Genomic DNA, 12,579 nt, shown 5'->3' with positions numbered 1-12,579 from the left:
GTTTCTCTGTAATGTCGTACAAAAACGGCCTCTCCTGAACTCTTTGTGTTTTTCAGCATTCCTCAGTGTTATGATATATTGTCTACGGTTATTAACAAATGGTTCTGGCCGTAATAAACAATGTTTTTTAACATTCAGTAACATTAATGCAAAAAGTTTAAAAGCAGAGCTTTTCGGCAATTCTAACATGATGTAGAAGAAATTAAAGAGTTGTTAGAAAAAAATGAACACTAGGTATTGTATAAATTGGGTATTTATTCAAATATTTATGCCATTAAAATTACATAATGTCATGTGTATAATTGCCTTGTCACCAAAGACTCGCTGTTTTGTGTGTTCTTACTCCGCATATATGTTCTGTTTTATTCTGGCTTTTTTTTATTTGACTAGTCTATGTGAAAAACATTTGCTCTTGAACATGCTTTGAAACAGGCTAACACCAGACGGCGATATAGCCGTAAAGGATGCTTTTGATCTTGGAAGAACCTTGCGCATGCGCATTAAACCACCATCATCTGTTGTGACACACTACCTTGGAAACAACGCGTTTGTGTTTCACTCTAGTAGTCAGATAAACCGTTTATCTTAATTCGTATTGGTTTCGTTTTATTTGTAGAAGGATAAAACAACGATTGAACATATATTGTTTTAAACTCTAATCAGCCTACACAGGCTTCTTAAAAGATGGCGACAGCCGACGACTCTCGCTATTATAATGGTAAGTTTGGGTCGTTAGCAAACGATCTATTTGCGTTTAATTCTCCAACAATAATAAGCGATATAGTTGAAATTCAGATTATTTATCCTTTTGTTGCAAATAAATGTAGTTTTCGTACTCCACGCGGTCTGTCGTTGTGTAACGTCGCGACGTAGAGTACGTGAGCTAACGTTAGCCCGTTAGCTTGTGTTTTGATAGTGTGTAGTGTTTTTATGTTTTTCTGCGCTTTTAATTTAGATCAATGGTCAAAACTGTAAACTTGCGGCTTACTGTGAACGCTTATCGTGTTTTATTAAAGAATTTTGTTGAAAGTAAACAAAGTAGAATTTGGCCACATGGCGCGATATATATTGAGGTCGTGCTGGACAGATCTGGTGTTGTACAAACTAAACGCATAACATCGAAATATTCACACAATATTAAATGAAGTTTTATCAACCTTTTTGTTATTTTGTGGTTTATAAATCAAGTCATTTGACCATCAGGGGCTTAATCTCGCTTGTTGTTTTACAGAACATGATGATCGTGTTGGAGTGCCAAAGCATCGCAACCGTAAGGGCCGAGGTCCTTTCAGAGCACCCTTGTACAGTGATCAGCTGTCCAGGCCAAAGCATCGCGGTGGTCACGGTGGGGGTGGAGGACCTGGTCCCAGGTCGAGATTGGCAGACGATGATGGAGATGTTACAATGTCAGACACTCTGCAAGACAACACCTCTCAGCGCAGCAGATTGTAAGCACTGTGATGCCAGATAGACACTTTTTTCTAATATCTGTTAGTGTCAGATGCTTATGGTTCATATTTTCCATAATTTATATTTCAGCAATCCATACGGCCGGCCAGGGAATCGTCGTGACGAGCGTAATCGCAAAGGAGGCAGAGGAGGAGGAAATGGTGGAGAATATGGGGGTCACAGAAATCATGGATCCAGAGGTGGTGGAGGAAGTGGTAGTGATGGAAACCGCAAGAACTGGTTTAAAATGACTGTTAGTATATTAAACATACATTTCATATTCGGTGCTAGAATTTAAATGATAGGGTTTTTTTTCTGCTATAATTGGCTTATTATTTTAATGCTGTGATTGGCCTAGTTAATAAGTCTAATTGTTAAGATTGTGGTTGCGTGTCTGTCCCCAGATTCCTTTCGGCAAAAAATATGACAAAGATTGGCTTCTGTCTGCACTTCAGAACCTCTGTTCCATGCCATTCCATGCTGTTCATGTAAGTAAATTTAGTGAAAGGCATGCGAATTGTCCTTGAGTAAGGTAGGAAAAGTACCACAATTTTACCAATGTGTCTGTTACAGTATCACACTGAAGGCAACAAGGCCCAGTTTTACATTGAAGATTCCACAACTGCCCACGCTTTGATGAAAGTGTCAAGAAAAATAACCGATAAAGATGGCTATAAGGTAAAATAAATGTTGTAAATGCATGTTTGTGCTGGTGTATGTGATTTCTATTTAAGTTTGTGTAAGTGAATCTCAATCTGTTGAATGGGTAGGTGACTGTTATTATGAATAGCTGTCCACCCCCCACTATGATCCACACTGACCTGAAGCCTGAGGACCTGGAACATTTGAAGGTGAGGAAGTCTGCATCTCATCAGAATATTATAAGATGCCCTGTTTAACACTAGTGCAGATTTCGAACTTGTAGTGTTATTATTTTAACACATTTAAGAGCCATATCATTTTTTTATTCATTAGCAATGCATGTCCAAGCGTTTCGATGGATCCCAGCAGTCCCTCGATCTGAACAACATCAGAGTTGATCCAGGTAAACTGATTTTTTTACCATTCGTCTTCAGTTTGTTTGGTTATGGACTGTTGCTCAAATATGTTTTCCATTGTTGGCAGATCTCAATGCTCTAAATGTTGAGGTCACTTTGAATAGGAAGAACTCTATGCAGGCGGTGATTAAAATCATTGAAGAGAACATTCCAGAGGTATGAAATGTTATACTCCACCTGTATTATTAATTTATGAAGGGACCATGTACAAATGTTTCCATTTGATGCATTGTACCGGATTTATCTAAAGGCTAGTTTTCATTCGCATTCCCCTGGCAGGTCTTTGACTGACATAACTAAATAAATAGTACAACTAAAGAAAAATACAATACAGTCAAATAATAACAATATATTACAAAATACAAATATACCACTTTTGACCTTTTAATCGAAAATTTGACCCCAACAAGTAAGTCTATATGACATCAAAGCATGCATAAAAGTCTTCGCTATGTCATACGAGAGACCAAGTCTTAATTTGTCTAAACTTCACCACACTAGAATTAATAGTTCTCAGCATTTTCTTTGTGCTTTTTAAAGTTTGAGTTTTGAATCTAAAATCACTCCTAGATAATAAAACTCATTGACCATTTCTATCGTTTCTCCACTCCTGATGTTTTTTATGTTTTGTCTACAGTTGGTTTCTCTGAACCTGAGCAACAACAGGTTATTCAGGCTGGATGACCTGGCTGATATTGTTAACAAAATACCCAACCTGAAAATGCTCAATCTCTCACACAATGAGGTATTTTGGGCTCACAGATTTCACCTTTCCTATAATTATTTTCTAAATCCAACATGCATCATTGTCTTGTTTGTATGTTCCATAGCTGAAGACCGAGAGAGAACTCGATAAACTCAAAGGTCTGAAGCTGGTGGAAATCCTTTTGGTGGGGAATCCTATGTGCAACCACTTCAAGGATCATGCGGACTATGTCAGGTCAGTTTTCTGTAGTTTGATATCGGTCAATTGTATTTCGTCTTTAGGGCAGAAACATGACGCAAATGCATTAGTGGAAGGATACATAAAGAAACACAAATATTTAACTAATATGACTAGAAGGATTGTTTAAACTGTTGATCAGCCTTGACACCAGAAAACTGTTTCTGAACGACAACGTGCTACAGCACCGAGAATGCAGACTTGAACTGTTTCCCTCAAGCTTTTGCACCTAGAAGTGTATTTATGTTTTCGTAAAGTGTCTAATAGGTCAAACCTTTGTGCATAAGCAGAAACATTACCTAAAACAGTCAATTTTTCAATTGACTGACAAATTTCTGCTCACCCTTTGGGGCAGGGTGGTAGTAACATACACCAGTAATATGCCAGTCATTACAGATCCATTAAATACAGTTTGTCTTGAATTACATCCATGACGATAAATATACAAGATTTACATCACATTTTTATTTGATTCAAGTGATATATGTTAAGTATGATATGATGTTTGACAAGGAAATATATAATTTCACCTATAAAGAAATTTGAAAAACACATTTAGATGTAATAACTTCTGATATGTTTCTGCTGGTGTAGCTAAAGCCTAGCTGGCAAGAATAACTCTGTGGTCTAGCAATGTTTTTTCACAATCAGATCATGGATGGATATGTCCTACACTGTCCTGCAGAATATTCTCCCTTTCTATAAGATGTTTGATCGTCGAGCATTGCAGTCATCTTAAGTTGTCCGTTATAAAGATTTGGTTCTTATTTGTGTTTTTCACACTTGCTTTGTTTTACGCCTGCTGTTCTCTGCATCTTTTTACTGCTTTTTGTCATCTGCGTTGTTGTCCATGTAGAACTTTGTACAGAATGCATCTCCTCAACAGTTTTAGAACAATACGTTTTAGCATATGTGAACCTTGGGTAGCTCAAAATGTGCTTAGATGCATTCGTTAACTAAATTGGAAAAAAAAGTTTCAACGGATGTGACCTCCCAGAATGCCCATGGATAAGTGTACAGTGAAGGACATTCCACTGGAAATGATGCACTCTTTAAGTACTTTTGTACTCCAGCTTTCCAAAATGCTGGCACCCTCCTCCCTCCATCCTCCCTGCTTTAGTCTGACACCCGGAGCACGGCTGCTGTTCGGTCAGTCAGAGGCTGGTTAGTCAATGACGGGTAAGATCCCACCTTTGAACTTTGGGACAACCTAAGGCAGGCACAGCCGCAGAACTGGCCACAGCAAGTATCATGAAGACGGAGATCACAGCCAACAGAAGAAGAAAGGATGTGAGGAGATGTCATGGGTGGAGGAGAGGGAAGGTTTTAAAGAAACCTGGAGCCAGACATTGCTTACTATGTGCTTTGGTGCATAGAGCAAAATGTAATGATAATCAGAGAGTAGAGACTGTTAAATTCTCTTTCTCTGTCATTGTGTATTGTAAACAAGATGGAGGAAAGTGTGGCGATTTTCATGGTCCTCGTCCTAGAGTGCTTGAGAGGAAAAACATCAGTTCAGCAAAAAATGAATCATACTGGGGGAGGATCACAGAAATCAAGTGACATTCAAATTATAGTTTGAAGATACGATTTTGCAAAATAATAAGGCCAAATTTTAAAATAGAGTAGTGTGTGTATATAGAATAAAGAAAAGGGGGTCTGGGTTCAAAAAAGAGCTGATCCCTTGTTTGAATAATACCCTGCTGTTCTTAAATTTAATAGAAGGGTCCAAATTGTGCAGGCGCTATAACCCAAACACCTTTTAAACTCTTATTCATTTCTATATTCTGTACAGAGGCTCATGGTTCAACATTTCTGTTTTATCTTCCTGGTTTTATATTCAGTGACACTATGATCTGACTTCCCTGTCATTACCTACCACACTTCTGGTTTGTCCTGTCACTGTTATCTCTTTCACTCTCTTTTCCATGAGTGATCCAATCAGTTTAAACCTTGAAAGTAGCTTTTGGTCTTCAAAACCCATATAAATCCAAGATATCAAATGACCGTATCTTCATATCATCACGGTTTCTTTTGTAACTGCCATCTCGTGCCCACCAGTTCTGCATCATTCATTGTTAAATGCAACAGTACGCTTGAAACGTTTTAGTTTAAAACTGCTCGGCTTATTTACATCTGGATCTGTAATTTTCTGTAACACCTTAAAACAAGAAGTCCCATTGGATTATGAATACCATAAGAATAATCAAATCTCACGGTATCCGCAATGGGTTAAATCAGGGCAATCTGTTAGAATCGAAGATCACAAAAAGGTCTGCTTGATCCCAACCCCAAACTTCTCAGTACACTCCCCAAACTGATTGTTGGAGTGCATATAAACCTCAACCCCTCACAACACACCCCCAGCTCCCCCCATCCTTTGCCAGCCTGCTCGTGTCAGTGTTTCGGCCTGTAGGGGGGACAAAGTGGTGAGTATTGAGGACGGGTGAGTATCACGTGCCTGAGGCTGGGTGGGAGAATAGGACACGGGGCAGTTTATCCAGAAATGAAAATTCTGTGATTGAGTTACGTTACTATATGATATTGCAAACATGTGTGACTTTCTGCTACTTCTGGAATACCAAAGATCAAAATATAAAGCTTCAAGACAAATGTAATATTAATTCACAATCTTCTGAAGCTATGTTGTTAGTTATGATGAAATGGTTGAAGTTTGGAGTGTGAGTACAGACTGTCAAAGTAATGTGGGTTTGGAAAGACATGAGGTCATTTGTAATTTTTGGGTGAACTGTCTGCTTAAGAGCGTTGACACCATGGCAATTTTTTTGTGAAAATGAAACAGTTGTTGGCTTTGCCATTGATGTAAATATGGTTATCAACCTTTAAAGTTTGTAGAAAGAAATTTACAAATTGTTGTCAAACTGCTAATATCTCCGGTGCCTCAACCTTGATCAGTAATCTGTAAGTACAAACATTTTGTATGATTTTGTCTTCATCAAAAATGGCCCAGCTCACGTTACTGTATGTGTACATAAATGTTGGTGTGGGACTGTTTTATAGGACTGTGTGTTGCAGTTTGTTTTAACATTTTCTTTCTTGTGTTCTGTCTTTGTGATTGTTGGACAGTGCCATTCGAGAACGATTCCCCAAGCTGCTCAAACTGGTAGGAAATCTGCTCCATTTATCTGTTTAGTCATAGTATAGTATATACATAGTATATCAATTTAAAAAAGGTTTCCTTAATGAAAGATTTGTTTGCATCACTGTCTCTCTTATAGGATGGACTTGATCTTCCACCCCCTATTGGCTTTGACTTGGAGGTTCCTCCTGCAACTCTACCACCCTGCAAGGTTCATAAAAATCCCTTATCAAACTTGTTTTGTTTTCCCATGCTGTTATTGTGAATACACTCAATGTTTGGTTTACTTTGAACACAGCCCAGTTTCTTCGGCTCAGAGGACTTGAAGAGCATCATTCTTGGCTTCCTGCAACAGTACGTTCTCTTGACCCCTAAACTTCAGTAGTAATGAGATGTGCTTAGATTCTCATGTTGTCTGTTGTGTTGATACCCTTTAGGTATTACAGCGTATATGACTCTGGAAACAGACAACCCCTGCTGGAGGCCTACCATGATGGGGCGAATTTCTCGCTCGGCATTCCTTTTTCATTGCAGAACCCTGCAAAGTACACTACACTTTCTGACTTCCCTATTATCTTCAGTTGGTTGACTATATAGGATTTGTGTTCATTGTAGTACAGATGCATTGATCAGAACTTGTTGAATCAACTTGTTTTGATATCCTCTGTCTCTGTGCAGAAGCAGTTTAGGGGAGTATCAGAAAGACAGCCGCAACATCAAGCGATTGAAAGACCCCTGTACGTGGTTTTTGACATGTGACATTTCATTATGAATATTGACTTTTCTAAATGTAGTTGCTATTTTGTATTTTATTAGTTTTATTCCTTATTTTTGCCGTTTTGTCTTCCAGCTACAAGGTATCGTTTGCTGAAGCACACGCGGTTGAACGTGGTAGCCTTCCTTAACGAACTCCCTAGGACTCAGCACGACGTGGCCTCCTTTAACGTGGATGTCAACACTTACACAGTGGGTAGAATTTGCAGTTTGGGTCCTTTGCTGCTTATTTGTTACGCTGGATCTAATTTTTGCTTTGTTTGCAGAATACACTATTAGCTTTTACAGTTACTGGAGTTTTCAAAGAGGGTGAGTTTCTCCTCTCTATAGTCATGCTATGCTAAGATCATTCGTGAGATACACCCTCATTTTTTCCTGTTTTTCCTTAAGTGGACGGCAAATCTCGAGACTCCTTTAGAGCATTCTCTCGAGTGTTTATTGCTGTGCCTGCTGGAAATGCAGGGTAAGACTTTTGTTTATTACAATAAACTGTGAAAAGAAGTTTCTTTGGCTCTTGATGCGATCAGTAAGTCACTTTTCCAACTAACTTTCTGCAGTTTGTGCATCGTAAATGATGAGCTGTTTGTTCGGAACGCCACTACAGAAGAAATACGTCGTGCATTTGTTGCACCAGCTCCCACGCCATCCAGCAGTCCTGTGCCCACTCTGTCTGCCCCCCAACAGGAAATGCTTGCTGCCTTCTCACTAAAGTCTGGTATGAATCTGGAATGGTCTCAAAAGTAAGAACTACATTTTATGCTCTATGTAGTAGATGTTACATGTTTGTTAAATTAAATAACTATTAACCTTCTTACATTGGCTTTGCTTAGTTTTGTTAAAACTCTGACACTTCTTATTTAGATGCTTACAAGACAACGATTGGGATTTTGAGAGAGCTGCTCTGATTTTTTCTGGCCTTAAGGTACTTCAGCATTCTTTGCTTAATAATGTTGACAGTAAATCTGCTTAATCCTGCCTGACTGATTTAAATTAGAACAAAGGATTGTGTAGTGTTTTTATATATCGTTGTTTTTTTATTTACAGGCCCAAGGGAAAATCCCAGATGTTGCGTTTGTAAAATGAATGAGTGACTGTTGGAGTTTTAGCTGTGTTGTCATGTACATGATATGACCAGTAAAAGGACTTTCTCACTGTATTTTTGTTGTTCGAATTTACTGCTTTTGATTTTATTATGTCCATTGTAATTTAGACTGTGACTGACAGTGGTCCAACTTCCACTGAAATAAAAGAGAAATAAAGATTTGGTTCAATGTTTTTTCTTCAAAAATGCTTTTAAGGCTTTTTCACTAATCTGTTAAAGAAATGATTCTCAAATCACACCAAATGGGACACATCCATGTAGGCAACTTTATTGGAATTAGGGTATACAAGGTTATGTCACATAACAGATTTGTGCGTTAAGCAGCCAAACTTTTGCATATATTTCATGTCCCCCAAAAGTAAACTTGGTTTCTGTCATACACAAGTGTTTTCATTTTTGTTTTCTAATACATTGAGCAGTTGGGTCTATGAGAAGAGGGCTAAGCAACTGTAATGTAACTGGTTTCACTTAAATCTCAGATAAAAAATTTGAAGCCAAGCTGCAGGTCAGTCCTGTCCCATCAGGCTCCACGCTGAGCTTTTTGACCACTCCATCTTCAACCAGCATGGCATACCTTCATATAGAAATCAAGATTTTACTTGCGATTAATGGTTTAATGTCCAAAGAAAAATGTGAGCATGTTATGTCACGTCATCATTCGTCAAACTAGATAATTATGACGACAGACTTAAGTGTTTTAATTTAAGAAGACAATAACCCTCACCTTTGAGACCTCACATTCCCAAGCACCTTAATAAGATCATCATTTTTCTGAGCGAGATCTACTGCCTGAAAAAAAATGTAATCCTAAATGAATCCACAAGACTATCCGAATAAACACTGAACACTTATGACTGCATTCTGTCTAATTTTAATTTAAATCGATTATTGTTCTGATGGATTTAACTGTAGTCAAATCTACAGTGTTATTTTAAGAGAAGCTGCATTAACTCTTGAAAAAACTGTTTTGTAATTTATCAGCATGAAAGTTGTGTGAGCCGCACATGAGTGTGGCATCTGAAGCTGACACTAAGTCCCATCGTTCGATGTTGGTGGTTAAAGCTCAGGACTGGTTCATTCAGATCCATAATCTCACCTGTGTGAAAGCTCCAGTAGGGTCAGCCAGCATCCGCACCTAATGGACCACAATGATACTCAATAACTAACCAGACAAAATCGAGCTGTCTGTTATTTAAACAAATCAAATCTGAATATTTTAATAAAAATCAGGTCAATTAAACTTCAAAAAGCAGAGTTTTCTCACCTTGTCATTCGCTTTATGTTGATCTCCCCAAGCAGAGATAACAAATACATCATTGACAGACACACAGGCGACTTCCTGCACACCTTTGGCCCTCAATTTTTCAGCCATCTCTATGATGCCTGGGAGATGCGTCTAACAAAAAGACAGATTTAAAATATTAACACTGGTAGTTTTTTGCCATGCATTAATGAGTAATGGAGCTGCAAGTGGCAAATGAACTCATTACAAATAAAAGGTGCAGCACATTAATGTAAAATGTTGATCTGTAAATATGAACAGTTTGTGATCGATTTATGGTGTTTTTGTCCTTTTTGAAGCTTGTTTTGTAAATGAGTGACTACTTTTTGAGTAGAAATCACATAAAACTAAATGGGTAAACCATACCATTAATTGGGCACTGGAGTGTTTAGATGAAAACAACCTCACATTCGTTTCACAAACTTAATCTTGTAATATAATGACCAGCTTGCCAGTGGATATCATGTTAGTACCTTTGAGCATCCAGGAGTAAATGCACCTGGCACGGCAAATAGCACACCTTTTTTGCCCTTGAAGAGTTGAGCCATTGAGATGATATTCGACGGGTCTCCCTCCTGGACTTCTACATTGGGAAGTTTTTGACCAACCTCAGAGGTTTCGAAAGAACAACAAATACACGTAAGCATGCATTTTTCAGTCCATTCATTTTCAAAAACCGCAATTCATTGCCACAACAGAAACCAGAGTCATAACAGAAACTTGTTTCCAGATAGGATGACTGCTAAATATCTGGAGATCTGGACAACATCGCTGTGTAAAAACATTTTAAAAAGTCTTAGAAAATGTAGTTTTACATACATTCTAAGATCATAGACATCTACTAGAAGTCTACATCTGACAGCAGATGTCTCAGAGACATTGAATATGAGCAAACAAAAAAATATGCCTTGCGGATGTAAATGCCGACATCAAATAGACTTCACCCAGATGTATGTGTGCTATCATGGTTAAATGTAATTAAACAAATAAAAATTACTATCAATTATCTTTGGTGTTTTTACAAAAAAGGACTTCCCTAAAGGAAAGTTAGGATAAAGGGACGTTAGAATTTGGGTGCAAATTTGTCTCCAAAAGATAGTTAAACAGATACACAGACACGTCTCTTAGGAAAATGCTTTTAGTAACGATACTTTTAAAACATCAGTGACCTCCAATGTTCCTTTGCCTCATTATACTTACTACAATAAAACCATAGTTTATTTTTCTACGGTTAGCCTACACAGAGACGCGACACGACAGACAAACGTGATGATAAAGCAGCGTGCGTTTAGGTTGTTAGGCTAGTTTGGCAGCGTGCTCGCTCGCGTCGGCTGTCAGGCCTACCAGGAAATACTTTTAACTGGATCTGTCTGATCGCCCAACACATTTAAATGTCATTCAATGAATGAACAAAACGGAACCAAATCACTCGACGCATAGTTTAAAGAAAAACACTTGAGCATAATCCGTGTTAACGAAATACGCCGCATTAAAATACTGATGGCGGCGGCGAGACTAGAAGTTTACAATGTTTGTATTTGACGAAACGCTTCTAAGGTCACGCGCACAATCGTTTCTCTGTTGTATATTGTCTTACCTGTATCGGCATACTGGCGACGCGTGTGGAGTGGATCAGTCTAATGCAAAATGTGCCGCGGACGCCTTTCTGTAGCAACGCAGAGGAAAACATTGGTTTATATGAGCGAACAGCCCAGTGCCTCTCCTCTATACCCGCCCCGTCTGGAGAAGAGGATTTAAGCACCTGTCCTACTGCTCAACCCCGACGTCTTGGCTCTATTATCTTAATATAGTTAAACTACTGCTATAGCATTAGTATTTACTGTGAATTAACTGATATGATGGATTTTTGGAAAATCTTACATTTACCCCACTTCACCCTTAATGCACACCCCAGTTTTCTTGAATCCCAGATGTGCTTCTGATCTCAAACTCTTGGGTCTGGTAACAGAATCTTTATGGGTCTTGGCCCTATAGTGACCCCATGAACAGGTCAGATTATAGAAGGGAGCAAACGCTCTTGTTTGATGCCTGGTCTAAACTGGAATGCGTACAAATGATGTCACAACCAAAACACTTCTGCGGTTTTATCCCAATTTGTTCTCATTTGATTTTTGTCTATCTTTGTCAGTTCCTGTTTCTGCACTTGGCACTATTCTCTGTTTGTAGCACTGCAACCTGCAAACTTTTCCTAAGCATTTTATATCCATCCATACAATGTGATACGACGCAAAGTATTCCAACAGACTGTATTACTGGTTTCAAAAAGGTGGATGACAAGTCATTTTCATTTAACTTAATTTCATTCTAATTCTAGTTATGCCATTATTTTTAAATATTTGATATGTTTGTTTCATATGCTTCTTTGTTGGATGCGTGTAATTGTTCACATCAGACACCCTTAATGTTTGTAAGATTAGCACAATATTAAAGAGATGATTGTATTTATTTATTTCTGTCACGCATATTCGTTCACATTTCATTTGATGGTTTTTTATAGTGAAAACCAGAATATATAAAATTCACACTGTGCTTTGACAAGAAATCCTGTATTTATTACATTGAGATATGCATGATATGTTCTGTGTAAATGCTGATGCCAGCTGATTTTAATAACAGAAGAGAAACTCGTGGCCAAACCACCATCTCTGAATGATTTTCTGTGCAAGATACAACAATGTCTCTGACCACTGAAAAATTAAAATTTTACAAATGACAAAACCAGGTGAAAGATAGAATAAATATTGCCTTGCTTTTAATGCACACAAGAGAACTGTTGCCCTTAGCATTTCTGAATTTATTTTTAAAGTAAGGGCACTAATTTGTAAAAAACATTTAGTATAAAATAATTTA

General features: G+C 38.0%; 2 protein-coding genes across 7 annotated transcripts; one reads left to right on the top strand and one right to left on the bottom strand.

Annotated features, from left to right (window-relative positions):
- Positions 1–451: 451 nt before the first annotated feature.
- Positions 452–8,632, top strand: nxf1b (nuclear RNA export factor 1b). Its single transcript, XM_079486961.1, has 21 exons — positions 452–718; positions 1,232–1,448; positions 1,540–1,702; positions 1,854–1,937; positions 2,023–2,127; positions 2,220–2,300; positions 2,425–2,494; positions 2,575–2,663; positions 3,145–3,252; positions 3,338–3,447; positions 6,538–6,574; positions 6,690–6,761; positions 6,849–6,904; positions 6,988–7,095; positions 7,229–7,287; positions 7,401–7,516; positions 7,591–7,633; positions 7,715–7,787; positions 7,882–8,064; positions 8,186–8,246; positions 8,369–8,632. The coding sequence occupies exons 1-21, from the start codon at positions 685–687 to the stop codon at positions 8,405–8,407; spliced, it is 1,908 nt and encodes a 635-aa protein (XP_079343087.1). The 5' UTR covers positions 452–684; the 3' UTR covers positions 8,408–8,632.
- A 46-nt stretch (positions 8,633–8,678) lies between these two features.
- prdx5 (peroxiredoxin 5) lies at positions 8,679–11,692 on the bottom strand. Of its 6 annotated transcripts, none has more exons than XM_079486963.1 (7): positions 11,619–11,692; positions 11,306–11,374; positions 10,182–10,316; positions 9,691–9,822; positions 9,523–9,561; positions 9,151–9,215; positions 8,679–9,000 (listed from the first exon to the last, which is right to left on the bottom strand). In XM_079486963.1, exons 2-7 carry the CDS (start codon positions 11,315–11,317, stop codon positions 8,895–8,897), a joined length of 489 nt encoding a protein of 162 aa, XP_079343089.1. In that variant the 5' UTR covers positions 11,318–11,374; positions 11,619–11,692; the 3' UTR covers positions 8,679–8,894. The 6 variants fall into 6 exon arrangements, with proteins under 6 accessions (XP_079343089.1, XP_079343090.1, XP_079343093.1 ...); XM_079486964.1 differs by having other exon boundaries at positions 11,471–11,655; XM_079486967.1 differs by lacking the exons at positions 11,306–11,374; positions 11,619–11,692 and adding exons at positions 10,616–10,667; positions 10,909–11,276.
- Positions 11,693–12,579: the final 887 nt, after the last annotated feature.

Source organism: Barbatula barbatula, assembly GCF_947034865.1.
Source record: "Barbatula barbatula genome assembly, chromosome: 22".
Taxonomy (NCBI): Eukaryota; Metazoa; Chordata; class Actinopteri; order Cypriniformes; family Nemacheilidae; genus Barbatula; species Barbatula barbatula.
Note: the sequence above shows the minus strand (reverse complement) of the source record. Positions and strands in the feature narration are given on the sequence as shown.